The sequence below is a fragment of the Oryzias latipes genome, chromosome 9, assembly GCF_002234675.1.
Source record: "Oryzias latipes chromosome 9, ASM223467v1".
In the NCBI taxonomy this organism is placed as follows: domain Eukaryota; kingdom Metazoa; phylum Chordata; class Actinopteri; order Beloniformes; family Adrianichthyidae; genus Oryzias; species Oryzias latipes.
In genome coordinates this window covers 25,013,981-25,032,722 of record NC_019867.2, presented here as the reverse complement: position 1 = coordinate 25,032,722, position 18,742 = coordinate 25,013,981, and the positions used below count along the sequence as shown (strand labels likewise).

General features: G+C 38.6%; 1 protein-coding gene across 2 annotated transcripts in view; it reads right to left on the bottom strand.

The window, feature by feature from the left end:
• Positions 1-4,469: 4,469 nt before the first annotated feature.
• LOC101167047 (rho GTPase-activating protein 25) overlaps positions 4,470-18,742 on the bottom strand; it is a 30,042-nt gene continuing 15,769 nt past the window's right edge. For both annotated transcript variants that reach the window (XM_004072870.4, XM_020706195.2), the window contains 9 exons: positions 15,362-15,449; positions 10,312-10,425; positions 9,028-9,232; positions 8,101-8,233; positions 7,894-7,967; positions 6,807-6,928; positions 6,482-6,636; positions 5,365-5,903; positions 4,470-5,236 (listed from right to left, as the gene is read on the bottom strand). In XM_004072870.4, coding sequence (XP_004072918.2) covers positions 5,035-5,236; positions 5,365-5,903; positions 6,482-6,636; positions 6,807-6,928; positions 7,894-7,967; positions 8,101-8,233; positions 9,028-9,232; positions 10,312-10,425; positions 15,362-15,449 — 1,632 coding nt within the window. In that variant the 3' untranslated portion in view covers positions 4,470-5,034. The remainder of the gene's footprint in view (positions 5,237-5,364; positions 5,904-6,481; positions 6,637-6,806; positions 6,929-7,893; positions 7,968-8,100; positions 8,234-9,027; positions 9,233-10,311; positions 10,426-15,361; positions 15,450-18,742) is intronic.

Here is an 18,742-nt window from a genome sequence, read left to right as displayed (position 1 = left end):
AATTAATGATGACCAAGCTATTAAACCAGTCTGACTCAGCACAGACACTGAACTCTGGTGGCATACAAAGAAGATTCCAGTCCACTAAGAGCGCCACGGTCCTGAGGCTGAAAAACATTCCCATATCACTACCCTGTCACCACCATGCCTCATGTGTTGCCCAGAAACTGTTCTCATGAACTTGACTTGGTAAATTTGGATATAAGTTACACAATTTTCATTTTTATCTTTGACAACATGATTGAAGCATATCTGAAAAGTAATCAGTAGCAAGCGCAGTTAATAAGCAGCTGCTAATGCCATTTGTCTGCAAGCTAGCAATTTGCCATGTATTTTGAGTGAAACAGGTCATATCTTCAACATATGTTGGGTTGCATGTTCATGAATAGTGCACTTATATTTGATTGTCAAGTTTGACGGATGTTTTTTTAATTGACTGGTGACATCTGAATGGTCAGCCTCAGGTTGGTTTGTTCTGCCAAACTGCACATTTTGGTGCAAACTAGGGATGTAACGATTATTAAACAACGAATTGGTTTATATTACTGCGATTCAACCAGATCGATCTGTCTGAGGTAAATTGTTAATGAAATCAATCTAAACCATTGCAAAATCACACACATGGGATGGCAGCAAAAAATGATCAATCCATAATTACAGTACAATGTGTGGAAAAACTTTGAATTTTACAAAGACATGTGACAATACATGTTCTAATAATGTTATATTTGTATTATTTTGATGTAGAACAACAACAATGGTCTGAACTTTATGAAACAAGTACAAGGAATCTAGAAAACTTCCCCAGCACTGTTCAGTACCAGGTATTCAGCTCTGAGTCACACTGATTGAATTTTTGACTAAAGGTCCTGAAACGATTGTAGGTTGAATCTGATCAATTGAATTGGTTAGTTTAAAAGGAGTGCAAGTCCAAAATTTTTCAAAATAGAGATATAATATGTTCAATGGTCTTCAAGGGAAAAGCTATCTGATTATGTGCAAAAAAGTCCCAAGCCCGTGGTACTGTGTTGACTATGCTTGACATTTAAAATGCATTAAGTGCAAAATTCCTGGACTTGGGCCTCTCTTGCATGGGTTTTGCTTTATCCCATAGATGGCAGCACTAGTTATTTAATATGGCAGCGCCCCTGTTTAATTCAAGAAGGGCCCAAGTCCATAGACTTTAGTTTTCTAGTCCTCTGAAATTATAAAAGTGAGGTGCTTCATATTATGGCATTTGTAAGCTATGAACTGGTGCTAAATCTAGGTAAAGTTTTAATCATTTGGTGTAGCCTCCCTTTAAGCTATATGCAATTAAATTATGTCCTGGAAAAACAAACCTCTTGGACTTGGGCCCCTTTTGAACTAACCGATTCAATTAAAATGAAACAATATCAACTAGCAGCAACCATAAATTATGATCAAATCAAAACAAACCTTATTTATAAAAAAATGTGATTCTCATACATTGCGCAGCTTGAAGTTTAATCAGGATGTTTTTCTTTTCAGATGACTGTGTGACCATAGTCTTTATGACGATTGGACAATCTGATGACGTTGAAAGTAACCGTCACCGGTTCCTCCACTGATGGGAATGTTTGTCACCTGATCCCTCATCACACCACACAGTTGTCCTTCATTCCAGAGCTTCTTCGTGTGACCCACAGATACACTCCTGTTGTCAGTGCGTCACAGTGATTGGAAGGAATGAGCTTTTCCTGCTTCTGCCACTCATCTGCCAGGCTGACAACTGACAGACGTGCTCTTATCATATATTTGTTGAACCGTTGCTGCAACAGACCATCACATCTTCCTGATGGGCCTAAGAAAACTCGATAGAGGCAATGTTCTTTTGAACACTCAGTCAGGCCCCTCTATCTGGTCTCCATTAGGGGCCTAAGGGCATAACAAACGTGGATTTGTGGAGACAACAGTTGCTATTTTTGGAGTGACACTACTATTAGACAGTACTCCATGAAAATCGTGCTTTTTTTTTGTTTTCATAGGTTTTTTCCTAAAAAACTCAGTGATTAAAACAGTCTTTGTAGTTTAAAATCTTGAATTCAATAAAAAAAAGAAAAAGTAGTTTTTTTATTTATTTAGAATTTTTTTAAACCTGTGGATTTTAATAACAAAAATTGTTTTTATATCATGCATTTGTTCATTTTGTCTTTGAGTCAATGACAATTAACTTTTGCAATAAAACAAACAGCCTTTACATTAGTGCTGTTTTATTAATTTATATGTGTGTGTAATTTGAACTAAAGACACAAACATTATCTTATAAATTATACCACTATACGAATACATAAGCTGAGCTAATAATATCCAGCCACACAATACCACGTTAATCATTTATTTTTTTCTTCCTTTGTCAAACAGCCACAGAAGGCAAACACACTGTTGCCTTCACAATAGTGTAATCCCTGAGTCATTTTACATAGCCTACAGCTGTGTGAACAAAACTGCCTCCTCTGTTTCTGGAGGCAGTTTCTGAAGGCAGCAGAGCAGAGAACAGACTTCTGCAGAGCCAGAAAACATTCAGGTAACTAAAGAACATAAAAGTCAATGCCTGTCAGGCTCAAGGTGCTTTCAGTTTATCCCTTGTGCTATCCTAGACGTTTTGACATTGGGAGTTGGGTCATTTAGACCCCACTAGACAGTGCGCTGAACTTTTTTCTTCAATGATTTGTGATCTTCACTGGTGTCCATGGATTACATGAAATCTTACACCTTTATCTACCTTTGTCATGGTAGGGAGAACACATCAATGTAAGGGTGGGGTAATCTGGACCCCATAGGAAAGCACAAGGGTTACCTGAACAAAAAAAGTTTAGGTAGCCTTTAGACATGTTGGTGAATGTGTGATGATTTGGTTTCAGCTACTGCACTCAAAATTATAATGACATGTTGGAAAAGGCAGCACAAATTGGGCTGTGGTCTGATCTGGACCACAGTCTGGTATCCACGTTAGCAATAATTGCTCTGCCCAGCATATTGTTCTGGTCTCTCAGCCCAACTCAGAAGAAGCAATGAAGTCTTAAAGAAATTGTGCAAAACATACTTCTTAAAACTAGGATGGTTCGAAAAGAAACTGTGATGTGTGATGATTTGTTTTTTGTCTTTACAAGCATGTGAGAGAATGATAACCCGAATATCTGCAAAAAGGAATCAAACCACTTTGGCTCCAGAATTATCTTCATTTAGAATCTACGACTACGTTAACAGTGCAGGGCGGCTTAATGCTCATTTCCGATATTTTGGAGAAAAAAAAACGATTTTTTTTTTTTTTTGCAAGGCTGTTCACATTTCCAATTAAATGCAAACTTTTGTGATCTCCTGTGTGAACGTGAAATGACCCAGAACTGACCCGCATGCGCAGAAGAGTACCATACTCAATGGATGCCAACAACCGTGTTGTCAACAGCGGAGCTCTTTTTGCATTGTTACATTTATTTTCACAAAGGAGCTAGCAGAATTACCATCTTCTCATTTTAAGAAGGCATTGGAGCCAGAATGGTCTGTATCCACTGTTGTGGAATGGGGATGTGTATGTGCTGCGGCCGCGCACGCGTGTTTAAGAGAGAGGAGAGAGCGCGTGCAGCGCAGGAGGGAGTGAGAGGTGGCAGCGGAAGTGTGTTGGGGGCGCATTCATGTTGTATGTTACGGAGGAAGGAGAACGATAATAAAAGACGGCCCCCCCCAGCAGAACTGCTATTGACTCTTCATTAACCCACTCTGGAGGATCTGAGGGAAGGGAACCCCGAAGGAGGATCCACCTTCGCTCCCCCGCAATTCTGACCACGGTCGGAAAGAAAAAAAAGTAATCGCGGGAAAGGTTCAACACCAGGCTCAGCCATTTTGCTGGAAAGTTTTTCAAAAACCACCCGGTTGGGATAAGAGCCCTGGAGTTTGGCCTGAATAGAGTTGTCACCCCAAATATGTATCAAATCGGTGACCTCGCTTCTTTTCCACTGACTGGTCTCAGCAGCATCGTCCGCAATGGTTGATGTTTATGCTCTCGTTCCCGCCTACTGAATTATGACGTTTGTAGCATATCAAAGACGTACGGGTCGGATTCATGTGGCCTGGCCGGTCAGACGGAGGTCGCATTTCAAAAGATCGGATACGTATCGGATTCAGGACCACATACCCAAGTGGCCTGGGTCGCATTTGAAAAGATCGGATCTGTGTCGTTCAGACTGTCATGAAAACATCAGATACAGGTCACATAGGGGCAAAAAATCGGAATTGGGTCGTTTCAGCCTGCAGTGTGAACGTAGCCGTCATGACAGCAAAAACATAAGTGAATTTATTTTGTCATAGCTGGAAATAAATTCATGCGTCAAGGGGTCAATAGGAATAAAACAACTGCTTGGTGGTTTTTCTAAAGGTCTTCACAAGTGTAATAATTTTTTCATGATGCTTAATTATTTTAGCTTTCCTTCAGTAAAAAAAAGACATTTATCATATTTTTTAGGGGTATTCTTTATATCCAGTTTGCTGACCCTAATTTTGTTTATTGTTTTTCATTTTTATTCTTGTACATCATGACATTTCTTGTCTCATTCTTGACCCAATTTAAATCTCTACTTCACAGATTTTTTTTTTCACATGCACAAAAAATAGATCCCAATAACTTATGTTCAAGATAAAACAGAAGCCAAAAAAAAAAACCTGACTGCGCCACTCTGGACAAGCTTGACCCTCATCCTATCTGGGCCTGGTTAGTTCTTGGATGGAAGACGTCCAGGTGCTGTAATTTACAACCACCATATAGGGGCACTTTCCAGCATTTCCATTTGCTGGACCCAAGCCTGGGTACAGTAAATTCAGAGGGTTGGGTAAGTAAGGCCATCAGTCTAAAACGTTAAAACCATGAGCGCGAATTGTAGCTCAGTTCGCTGTGGCGACCCCTAAAGGGAGTACAAACAAATGGAGAGAAAACCCAACATCAGGAAGAGGACGATGGATGAGCAGCTCCAGTCTGTTGAAATGATCTGAGTCGTTAAAATAGATGGGGGAAAGATTGGCTTAAGTTGGAGCTTGTTTCTGTGTGATAAGAAACTGCTGAATGTCTCTTTGCAGCTCGTTGTTGCGCTTCTGAGCCTCGTCCCGACTGCGTTCTGCATTTTTAAGGCAGATCTCCAGAGCAGCCACACGGCGGCGCTCTGCCTCCAAAGCAGCCTGGAGCTCCAACACGTTGGCCTTCAGCTCCATGTTCTCCTTCTGCAAGCTGCAAAAGACGTTTGACACAACCAGGCCAGTTAAAAACAGGTAACTTTACCTCAAAAATGTCTCTGCTTCTGCAGGAAAATTCCTAATTATGATCAAGTTTGTCTTCACCTCCTCAGCTGACCTCACCTCTCTGCAAGATGCAGCTGCTTTTCCTTCTGTTGTGGTCTGCTGTTGACCTGCACCCCTGTGTTGCCCTCCTTTGAGACGTCTGCACTTTTCTGATCAGACAGCCCCCGTGTAGGTTGGGAGTCACTTTCAGGTGCCTGGGGGCCAGCATTAGAAGACACGGTGCCATCGCTGCTTCTCCGGGTCACAGACCTGTCATCCTCTTCCTTTTTGCTGAACTGGGAGCCTCCTAAAAATGGGCCTCGCAGGTCTAGTATTTTAAAAATGTCTTCCGACAAAGTCCCGCTCCTCTCTTCCCCGCTCTCCTGAATCTTGCTCCATTTGTTGAGGGCGTCTGCCTTGGCAGCCATCCCGGTGAGGGGGCAAACGAAGGTGGGAAGGGTCTGAGTGCGCTTGCGGGGACTTCCTTGACCCTCATCTGTGTTGGGGGAGAAAGGCTCCTGACCATCTGTCCGTGGGCAGATTTTCCCTGTAGGTGGATCTGGACTGTCATCATCTTCCTCTTCTTTGAGAGACTCGGACATAAAGGCATCACCCATCTAAGACAAACAAACACAGAAAAATTGAATAAAATGTTGCCTGTAACTGCTTCAACAATGGTTTCTGCATGGCCTCTACAAGTCAGCTGAACAAATACCAAGCAACATTTATGAACCAAAACCAGGATTCTCCTTGATCAGGTGAAGATTGGCTTTAGATATATGAGGATGTTAGCTTTCTCTTTGTCAAATATATATATATGTATCTATTTGTAATTTTTGGATCCTCGTAATTTTCTAATGTGGCTGTTTGAATGAAACATTTAGGATTTAATGACATATAACTGTTTAATTAAAGGCAATTGCTTTGTTTTGTTTCTTTTTGTTTTTGTTTTTTAGTCCAACAAATTTATTTACGTCAAAAGACATTTTCATTTCAAATGAACAAATGACTTAGTTTTGCAAAAGCAATAGTTAGCAAGTGGTGTGCCTCTTTATCTGACAACTTAGACTAACAATCCATTTGCTCCAAAATATTAAAACAATAAGATTAAATTTGAAACAATAATAAGCATCACACTTAAACAAAAAATGTGCTCAAAAGAATGCCTTTTCAAAGACTGCTCAATGTACTGTACCTCTGCAGACTCCCAGCCCACAAAACTACGAGGACTGTTATTCTGGTTTGCAGACTTAGCAGGGGGAGAGGAGGGAGGAGGGTCTTTGGAGGGAGGAAACAGACTCTCATGCTGTCTGATCATCACTGTCATCAGCTTCTGGATCTGAGGAGTGGCTGTGAAGAAAAACAAACACAAATGTTTGAAGATTACTATCAAAATGATGATTCGCCATCCTCAGACTTATGAAAAGTCACTGGAGTTCATCTAATGGTGAATACAGATGTTTGTGTTTTTCACAGAAGACAAAAAAGTACATCATTGTGGTAGTTGACTGAGTTCTTACCCTTCATCACGCTGAAGGGATCTTCTATCTGAGGTTTGAGCAGGTTTATCCCCATCACAGTAGCTAAGTTTTCTACATTCATCTTGTTGACGCTGGAGTGGAGCTGCACTTCAAACAAAAACCTGTCGACAAAAAGGTTTTATGAGCAAAAACCTGGAAACTGATCTCAAAGCTGCACATTTGAAATGATGCATTGCAAAATCATGCCCCTTAGAAAAAGGTAAAAAATTATTATTCCATTGACAGGTTTTATTGAAATAAGCCAAAAAATCTGCCAATTGGTCCAAAAATTCTTATTTTAAGAAAAAATTCAAGTCACTAAGACATGTTTTTAAACTGAGAATATTTTGCTATGCAAAAGCTTTCTTGATAAGATTATTTTTCTTGCAAGACAGAAAATAAGATATTTTTCTTTAAAACAAGAGTAATTTTACTTAAGATTCAGTTTTTACAGTGTGAGCAGAACCACACCGTCCTGCACAAACACTCATGGAGGAAGAAAAGGTGATGAATGGATGGACCCCGCAGTCCTCGAACCTACACAACTGTAAGCTGTTTATGATGGGTGATGATGTTTGAGTTAAAAAAGAAAATTGTATTAATTAAAACCTGTTAGATTTTGTTATATACCCTGAGTTATTCTTAAAATCCTTGTACCGGTACATAATCATACGAACACCTGGATCACTTCTTTGGAAGGGTAAACAAGTGTTTGTGTATTTTTACATTTGGAAAAAAAGTGCTTATTAGTTAGATAGTTTTGCTTCTTTGCATTTTTGCCATAAACATAAAGATATTTCACTTCAATAGTTGTGGTTTGATATAATGATGAGATAAACAGAATCTGATGAGATAAACAGTAACAGATGTCAAAATGGGCCCAGGCATTTGATTCTGAACATCTGGAAATTTCAAAATTAAAGCACAATTTTCACCCCACATTGGATGTCTCTGTCATTTTTAATCAGCTTATTATTTCTTGTCAAATTTTCTATTTTTTGCTGCTTGTTTTTCAGTGCCATACGAGGACCACTGAGGTCTTTTGGTTCAGTAGGATTTTCCTCAAACATTTGTAGTTTCTACTCACTGACAAACGTATCCAAGAAGGTTGTAGTTGAGTCTGGGCAGTAGAACGATTTGTTGCTCCAGCCTCGCCCACCCCTTTAAAAAACACAGAAATCACATCTTAAAGGCCAAGTATACATCTGGAAAAAACAAAAACACTTCCTCTTTACACTCACAACGTTTCACTCCATTGGGTTGAATTGTTTCTTTTTTATAAAAACCAACAAACCTCTTTGCTGTTTGAGTCCAGCATGTTGGTGCAGTCCAGAAAGTCCTGGTATTGAGTCCAGGGCACCACAGGTTCAGGAAGCTCCCTCAGGTAGAGTTTGAGCAGTGACGCCACCGTGTGGACATCCGTGTCACTGCGGACACAGCACTCACTCGTCAAAGACTCAAAATGTCAACAAAATTCAATGGATGCTGCATCAATTTCACCTCATAATTCATTGATGATCTTTTATTTGATTGTTATTTTAAAGTGAATGTACTCAAAATGAATCTTAACAGATGTTCACATATATGGAGGACTACAGTGTAAAACTGGTTTCAAATGAGTCATAATTCCCATCTTAGTCTATAAAGTAGTGTCTTAGAAAAAGTGGAATTTTCTGGCTTTAAAAGTGTCTTGAGAAACGATTTGTGAAACAAGAAAACTGAGTCAGATGTATTGCACTTATTTTACTCATTTTGTAGTTACGTTGTCTAGATCTGCTCAAGACCATGTTTTTAGTTTGATGTTGTTTTGTAAGGTGTAGTTTCTTGGTTGACTACAGCCTTGTGCTTTCTGGCTTTAAGGGGACGGATTCAGAGCAGGCTGCCTGCTGTGAATAAGCGTTGTCAGGAGATCTTGATGTTTTTATGCTGCCTGTCAGAACAGGATGTGGCTTCACCCTCAACTCTGTGTAGCAGAGCCATCAGCTTCTCTCTACATGCCTTTCACCTCTCTTTTCACTAAAGGAAATAAGCTAAAGCTGTTAATTGATTTTCTCCTTTTATGGAAACAGTCACCTGTAGCTTTAAATTCATATTTGAACCAGACTTTTCTGTTGATGTAAACATCAAAACATCATTGTGTCTGTTTGTTAGTGACAAGACTACATTTGCGGTTTGCATCACATTAATATCACACAATGAGCGTGAATGTGAAGGCTTTTACCTGGGGAAGGAGGGCCTCTCTCCTGCATCAAAGGCATCTCTGAACTGTTTTACAGCATTGTCCTGACCAGGGAGGCGGAAGATGCCCTCCTCGTCCAGCCCATGCTGTTTGATAAACTCCACACATTTCTGCACCAGGATCGGCACCGTGTTAGGCCCAAAGCGCTTTTCATACATCATAGTGTCAATGAGACTCTTTCCAAATACTGCATAGAGAAGAAAGACAAAAATTGTAGCAGCTCTTTTAGAAGTGAGGGGTTTTGCTGTCCTAATTGCATCAGCAGATAACTTTACCTTGAAAAGCCTTTTTTTGGGTCTAAATTTAACAACTTGTGTGCAATTAGGTTAATTGCAATAATTTAAAGGGTGAACAAGTCTTTGCATTAGGCCATAAATAGCTCAAGAATAATCAACGAGCTGTACTTAAAACCTCTGTATTTTTAAATTAAAAAAATCGGACAGATTTGTAATTTCAATTTACGTCCTATTCGTTTATTCATTTTGAAAACGTGTGCATCAAGTGTTTGAGTGAGTTTCGGTTGAGAGTTTATGTTCATGTTTAATATTATAGAAGGGATTCTAAACAAAGCTGATGAGGCAAAAGCGGACGACAGTCATCTATTTTAAAAACTAACTGCTTTAAAAAGAGGTAAAAATGGTTGGAAATTTAAAAAAAAGTAAACCTATCTGTGGTTGGACCTTTGGGCAAATGATAAGAGGTCTTAAGTCTTACTTAACCGAATGTTTGACATCAACATTGTTTTTAATTGGCTGACCTAACAAAGAAAGTGGACTTTAAATATCATTTTTGTATTTTGCAAGAAATCAGTAGCTTTTAATCTGAAGCTTGCTCTGCCAAGTGACCCAGAAGTCCTCTCTTTCTGAGTTATATACCTGTTAATATCTGTTGTTTTATTGACACTTTTTAAATGTTTTTTTCACATATATTTTTATAGTTTTTGTTGCCTTTTTAATTCACAATGTTAAAGTGTATTGTACAACATTATGCTATGGCAAAGCTACTATCTGTACAAAATTAACTCAAAACAAATGCCAAAACTGAAAGACAGAATCTATTAATTCACCAATTACCCAAACATAAATCAACAGAGTCCCTTAAAGAGAAATGTTTTCAGGTTTCTCAGTGATTGGATGCGTGTGGTCATGTTTTAGGTCTCCTTGTGGACAAAAACATGGTTATGTTTCTTTTCTTTTGCACGAATACAACCTACCCAGAGGAAGATCCTTGATGTATACAGTAAAAGATGTGTACTAATAAACCAACCTCCGCTTGCTGGTACTCCAATGACTTTGCGCAGTGTACGGACCCAGTCATCCAGGTCACTCTGGGAGTTTGCCATGAACACAAACGGACATCGCTCTCTGTCTCCACCTGAACCTGAAAAAAATTGGACCAAAAGAATCAGAAATTTGAATGAAGGTCACATCAGTTTGAAACTTTTATAGCATACAAGCTGAAAATGACATGAGTATAGAAAATGTACCAATTAAATAACCCTTCATTGATTATAAACAAGGCTTTCCTGAACTAATTCCGTTATCTTTCAGTTATGTTACTCTTTTCAACATCGCTTTTCAACTCTATAGCGTGTAGTTGGGTTACCAGTTTGGACAATGGTGCTGCGGTCCAACCTGGAGCAAAACTGGTAAACGTGAAACAGTGGAAGCAGCAGCGACGACAACAACAGAAGAAGTGGTTAGAAGCAGCATAAAGAGTACTCAACATCCATCAAGCTATTTTTAAACACCTATGATGCTGAGAAGCATCACTGATGGTACAAAATTTTGAGATCTTACACACATCAGACAGCCAGGGCAGTTATTGTTAGTGCATAAGTCATTATTTGAGAACAAACAATGATGGCCATCTAGAAATGTGTTAATCAAAGAAAAGAACTGGAGCAGAAGCATTACTAAAACAAAACTCTGACTACAGGAAACGTTTGACCGTTCTTTCAGAAGGAGAGAAGAGAAAGCCAGGCTCACATTCTTTGATCAATTTCATCCCATGGTCTTCCATTATGTTTAAGACTTAATACAGGTGCGGTCAGTCAAGTTCTTCCACACCACGCTCCCTTTTCCATGTTTTTATCAAACAGATCAGAGTTTGGGGAAATAAGTCTTGGCATCACCCAACACTTTTTTCGGTTAATTTTGTTCAATGTTATTGTTGACATTGTTCAGTGTCAATGTTTATGTTGATGTTTGAAGCCTGTGTGTTTAACATAACCGAAATAAATGTCTCTCGGTCTAAAAAAACATTAAAAAAACACTGTGCACTGATGTGCTGTCATGTTCAAACATTAGGTGACCACTCCCAAACCGTTTCCACTAAGTTTGGCATAGCATTGTCACAGAACTATTGGTATACTAAAACATTTGGAGTTCCTTTCACTGGAACTTTTAAAAAGCTCAGATTCTCAACAAAAAAAAAACTTCACTCCACTTTATTATACCCTCTCCACCTAATTTCACAGTTGGAAAAATACAGCCAGAAAAAAAAAAAAAAACATCTGCCAAACTTTGACACATCCAGCAGATTTCTGGACGTTGTTTTTTTCCACAAAAATTGTTCAAATGCAATGCATTGCAGTCTATATTCGTCAATCTAGTAAGGATCAATGTACACTGGTTTTTGGAATTGTGGGTTCTGACAGCACTACAAAATAGCAAACACACTATATAGTGCACTATGTAGTGAGTAGTGAAGGAATTAGGACATAGCATTTAATTACATAACTCTCCGGTTGGACGGCTCAAAGTAGGGGTAAGGAGAAACCGTAGGGTTAGGGGAAGAATTCAGATTCCACCTGTGTGTGCAAATGAGAGGACCTGAAGTGGAACAATGATGTTACCCAGAGCAGAGGCAAAGAAGGTGGAGAACTTTAAGTGATTAAAGGTAACAGAGTGTGGGAAAGATGTTAAGAGGCGTGTGAAAGCAGGTTGTAGTGGGTGGAGGACAATGTCATATGAGATGTGTGACTAAAGAGTGTCAGCAAGAAAGAAAAGGTGTAGAAGACTGTGGTGAGAGCATCCATTTGATGGTTTTAGAGACTCTGACAAAGAGACAGGAGGCAGAGCTGGAGGCAGACAATATGACAATGTTGAGTTTCTCTTTGAGAGTGACATGGATGGTTGGGATCAAGAAGGTTGGTACAGAGAAGGAGGGTCTAAGGGCAGGGATGCCTAGTTTAGCTTAGTCTGTTTAGTTTAGTTTAGTTTAGTTTAGTTTAGTTTAGTTTAGTTTAGTTTAGTTTAGTTTAGTTTAGCAATTACCCATTGAATTGTATGACTTAATGTTCATTATGCAGTTACCGGTTTGAAGCGCATTGAGACGATTATTGTTGTAATGTTGGGCCATAAAAATACAATTAAATTGAAATTAATTGAATTGAATTGAATTGATTTGAATTGAATTGAATTGAATTGAATTGATCCAGAATGAATCCATCAGAGCTTAGGGACAGTGAATCTGTTGGTAAAAGGATCTGAGGATGGAGCTACCAGGAGAGAGGCCTGGAGAAAGTGTATGTGTTTAACCCTCGTATTATCCTCAAATATTACTCACACATTTCACCCTTGGGGTCAATTTGACCCCAGGGATATTTGCCTTCAGAAAATTATTTACATAAAATTGTTAACCAAGTTTTTGATGTGAGGCACATTGTTTATTGGTTGAATACATAAATGACCCCGTGATAATGAAACAGATCAGTGGGTTGACCTGTTCTCTAGCGCCACCATCAGGCCAAACTTTTACATTAGAATGAATGTATCTTGAAAAGATTTCGTACAAATCTTCTCAAATTTACTGACAACATTAATGACCACAAGAGTTTGAACCCTATTGCTTTTGGTGATTATGTGACATTTGCTGTAGTGCCACCATCAGGTTAAACTTTCAGTTTTAGAGTTAGTGTATCTTAAAAAATTTTGATCCAAATCTTTTCTAGTTTGGGTGCACATTCATGACTCTCACAGAATAAAGCATATTGGCTTGTTAGTGACCCCCTTTCCTTTTATGAACATATTTATTTACTTAATTTTATCTCCTTTTTTGTGACATATTTGTGGTTAATCACTATAAAGTCCCACTTACCCCTCTTCTTTTGTTATCCGAGCTTGGGAGAGTGGCAGAGTTAGAGTTTTTAACCCCCTTTTTTTTCCTTTTTTTAATGTTTTTGTGGGAATCAGAAAATCATAATGATAATATAAGTCAGATAGTCAGAACATGGAACAGTTCTTTATGCCCAGAGTCAAGCTTTAAGTCTTCACTATGTACTCAGGACATGCAGAGATTTGTGCAGGCTCCTTGTAGAAATATAACTCTGCACCTGCAGGTGTGGGGATGTTAGGTCAGACACACAGACAGACAAGTTTTACAAAGCTAAAACAGCCTGGGGTCAAATTGTCCCCCAAGGAACACCAATGTATGCAAAATATGTGTTTAGCACATTAAAAAAAATATCTTTGTGATAATTTTTTGCGTAACCCTTGTGCTATCCTAGGCACTTTAACATTCGGAGTTGGGTCATCTAGACCCACTAGACAGTGCACTGAACCTTTGGGCTTTGGTGGTGTGACAATAGGTGAGACCCATGGTGTCGGTCCAGTAACAGCCTCGATGTTGTCATCTGCCTCAAGTTTGTGGAGCTCTTCCTCCAATTTTCTTTTGAATATGAAAGGGTACACGTCAATGTGGTTGTATCGTGGGTCTGATATCTGGATTTATGTGAAGCTTCCCCTGAAATTTTTTTCAGTGTCCGATCCCTTTGAACAGTTCTGGGTGACTAGCCGCAAGTGCATGTGCAACTGAGCCACCTGGTCCTGAAGTTGAAACTGCAATGACTACACTGATTAGTCCAAGCACTGTGGATGTATTGTAACTGAGAATATTACATCCTTCACCTTTAATCACAAGTAATCTTTTTGCTTCGCTTTGCTACGCAGCACTTAAAACACCACTGACAGGTAAGGAAACAGTGGAACGGAAGGATAAATTTTCGTTTCAGTGGTGCAAAGTTGTGGGCGTGGTTTCAGTTGCTCAAAACTTGTTTGACTGAGGCAGTTTGCTGAGGCTCCTGAATCTATCAGAACGAATATGAATCCATTCAGTTTCATCTGAGTTTGTGGCAAGTCTGAAAGTTTATCAGCATCAACTCCAAAAACATATGCAATCATCACTGCTGGAAGAATTATCCCAGTCTTTACCTGCTGCAGCCGCAGCCTGTTTGCCACAGGCCTTGCATTGTTTGTTTTTGGCTGGACACTCACACTCTCCTGTGTGAGGATATTTACCTTCACAATTCCTGCAGCGGTTATTGGACTGTTGTTTTGCTGACCACTTGCTTTTGTTAGAATGTGTGGCTAATGTTTTGGGAGACACCTTGTTGACCACTGCTTCTGCTGACAGTTCGAGTCCTCTTCCATGATCAAGGAGGTAATTTTAACCCTTGTGCTATCCTAGGGACTTTATCATTTGGGAGTTGGGTCATCTAGACCCACTAAACAGTGCACTGAACCTTTTTTCTTCAATGATTTGTGAACCTCACTGGTGTCCATGGATTACATGAAATTTTTCCACCTTTATCCACCTTTGTCATGGTAGGGAGAACACGTCAATGTAAGGGTGGGGTCATCTAAGATAGCACAACGGTTAATCAGTTGTCCCCATCAAATTAGGAAAAGTCATGAAGTATAAAGAAAAAGGTTAACTATTATTTTTTAATGACAAACATTGAATTGGGGTCAAATCGACCCCAAGGATAACAGGAGGGTTAAATTCAAGGAGGATGTGAGGTTGGCTGGTGTGTGTGAGGAGAATGCAGAGGGCAGGATTAGATAGAGGTGTGTGATTTGCTAAAGTGACCCATACAAGGAGCAGCCAAAAGACAAATGTGATTTGCATTCATGTGTGTGTCTGTGGTTTTACACAAAAAATACAGCCTTCTATAAACACTTATACTGACAACAATAAGCTTCAAGCAATCGTCAAGCTATTTTGATGTTTCAATACTTTGTTTCCTAACTTCTCCTCCTAAATCTTCATCATTCTCTCCCTCATGTGTTCTGACCAAACCTTTAATAGGCAAAAAATATAAAATAATTCACTAAGATAAAATATAGCTCCAAATACAAAGCATGTTTACAAATCTCGATGCACCTGATTTTTACAAGGAACACCAAAAAAACCCCACCTTGATCTATATCTAACACAAAAGGCCCTTAGCTGTTGTTCACCTGCTCAGCTGCTGGAAGGACAAAAAAAATAGAATGTTTCACCACATCAAGTTTAGAGTTGATCAAATACTTACGTGGAATGATCTCAAAAAGATGTTTCCCCGGGTCATCGGAGCTCGGGGGAAGTTCATTAACTTTACTGAATCGCAGCTGGATGACTCCCTGCAGAATGAAAACACAATTATTAGTGTAAAAATGTAACCAGGCATCCCTCAAGAGATGATATTAGACGATCATTACCTACGTTGTTTTACCAAACACCAGTTATTATTAGTTTACCTAAAAGACTCTCTAAATCACATGTAAAGGAATAAACATCAATAAAACTAGATTCTGTAAATAAAATGTAAAGCTTTGTCTCTCAGTAAGGAAAATAACATTTTTACTAGAAGTAAAATTCTTTATTATTTCACAATATTAATATAATTCATTAATATAATATGTGTGTTAAATGTTCATTATCGTGAGCATCTCCAGCTGTCTTCTCAAGAGTTCTATCAATTCCTTTTATTAACCCATTGAATCCCTTTTGGGGTTATGGGGTTGCCAGAGCCTGTTCTGGTGACTTTTGGGTGAAGGTGGGGTACACCCTGGACAGGTTTGCTAGTCTGTCACTCCCACCTAGGAACACTTTGTTTAAAGGAACCAATTAACCTATGTAGCATGTTTTTGGACTGTGGGAGGAAGCCAGAGAGCCCAGAGAAACCCCACACATTCCCAAAGAGAACTTGCAAACTCTACTCAGTATAATCCCAGCTGGGATTTGAACCAGTGCCCACTGCCTTTGAGTCAGAGCGCTTACCACTGCACCAACAAGACATCTATTTGGATAAGTATTTTGAGATGGGGGTTCTAAGACATTTGGTGGCTCTAAAAGTCTATTTTTTATGAAAGTTAATTTGAAGGCCATACTTTACAATAAATGTAATATAATAATTTTTAATTTTTCATTAAAACAAAATCAGCGTTTTCCACTTTAGTTTCAGCAGCAGCTGTAAAAACATCATTCCATTTTCTAAACCCACACGGTCCTGGTAAGGATCATGAGGTTGCTGGAGACTACCAAGGTGCTGTATGGGCGAAGGCAGAGTACACCCTGAAAAGGTTGCGTCCATTGTAGGGCCGCACAGAGACAAACAACCACACAAATCTAATGAATCACTCAAAGTCAACTATTACCCTGTCAGGCATGTTTTTGGCATGAGGGAGGAAGTTTGTGCAAACTCCACACAGAAAGAACTCAGCTATACAGCGAGAGTGCTAACCACTACACCACAGTGCAACCCGTACAATTAGCTAGTTTATAAATAGCTTTCACATACAACTTAAGAATAATAAAAATCACCTAAGCCAATTTTTTTTAAAAGTCCTATTCCGATCATCTTTTGATACATTTTCAAAGCATTCCCAGAGAGTTATTGAAGCAGGAAGTCTGAGAATCTGTGAAGACCTTTCTAACTTTGCCAGTCTTCTGAGTCCTGCACTCTGATTGGTTGACTCCCATTATACTATAGGTATATTACCTTCATAATATACCTATAGTAGTACTATATGTACAGGAGGATATGTATTTTACAGAGGATTTACATTCTTCTAAAAAATACATGTCATTATGCATATTAGTACATTTGCAAAAAGCATTTATTTGTCTAACATCATTTATACCACAAAAATGTAAATCTATTGTATATTTTTGCCTTGGACCCACGTGGGCAGAAAAAACACAGTTCAATCTATTCATATTGAAAATTTGCCAGAGTTCAGTTAGTAACAGTACATCTATACTTCCCACAACTCCCTCTTCAACTTCTTCCAAAGGCCCAGCGCGGGGCCTCGACCCCGGAGAGCACCCCCAGCCACAAAGAAGAGGAGCTCACCACCTAGGAGTTCTGAGCATCCTCCCACCCCAACCACAGGCACAAAGTAGGGCCCCTCAAGGTAGACCATTAATAGAAACTAAAAAATTAGCTTCACAGCAGACTAAAAGAGATCTGAAATCAGTAAATCAGGAACATGGTCATTGTTGCTAATAAATTGTATTTAAACTCTACTTTAAAATATAAGAAACGGAGAAGAAAAGAGTCACAGCGAAGGACTGAATCTTAACTTGACCATTTTATAAGTAGAAAAACAATCATAGAGCTGTGGTCAGTCTGTGGGAAGCTCCATTTAATGGTTACAGGGTTTCTATGGTAAATTTCACTGTTTAGTTTTTTACTTGTTTCTCAGCTTTAGGATTGAGTTTGTTTTTTTCCAACAAACCAAAACCAAGTACAAAACTGTCCAACATATCTGTAAAACTAGGAAAACATCCTGGCTTGTGACACAGGAAGGAACATCAAAACTCATTCTAGCTGTAAAGAACAGCATAATGTGTGCATAAATTGGGACTAAATGTGAAATTGACCCTAAAGAACCCCGTAACCATCAAAGAAAGCTTGCCACACACTGACCACATCACAAAGAATGTGTTTTATTTTACTTTAAATCATACACTGTAAGCATTTAGCTTTTCTTTTTTTAGCTTCTGGATTGATCGTTAGCATTTGTTAATAGTGGACGAAGGTCAAAACAGTCCAACATATATGTTAAGCTATGGAAACATCCAAACTTGTAATGTAGCAAGGAACATAAAAACTCAATTTACCTGTAAAGCACAATAGAGTAAGGTAATGATATGTGTCTAAATTAGTACTGCAGAAGGAGAAAGGTTGTTGATTTTTTTTTTTTTTTAAGAATTTAGCTTCTTTTTTATGTAATGATGTCTTGACAAGAGTTAGTTATAAAACAACTTTGCTCCCTTGTTTGTGCGGAATCAGGGTAAAAAAAAAACTAAAGCAAAGTGTAAGTTTTAAAGTTTTTTAAGTTTTTTAAAAGCTATTTTCGTTTTTAGCTTTTTCTAAAAACTAGAGCTCAACCAGGGCAAACAGATGAAGCAAGTTTTAAAGATGACCGGACAGCTATGCATTACAGCTTCTTGAATGTATGATGCCACTGTACAAGACATTTACCAATTCATGGTAAATTTAAGACTAAACAATCTAAGAGACAAAGTACAAGTACAAAACATTGATAGAACTTTCAGAAGGATTTTATAAAATGGTTAAATTTAAAGCTAAATTTTAAAGATCTATGAATATTTATGTCTTTATTCTTTAATAGATCCTTATAATTAAAGTAATGTTTCCAAAGTGACATTAACATCTTAAACTGTCGCAGGATTTTTCCTACCACATTTGGCCTTTTGCCACAGAAATATACATCTTGATGACAAAAAAAGAAAAAAATAGTGACACCTCTCTTTTAAGGCCAAACTCTGTGTAGGAAGTGTGAAGTTTGTAGCAATCTATGAATTCTTATAAAGAAGACACAGGACAGATGAGTAAACTTTGCATTTAACTTATAAATGTGTGTTTGTCATAACACTGATGTTAGGGGCTGACCCCTGTCGATTA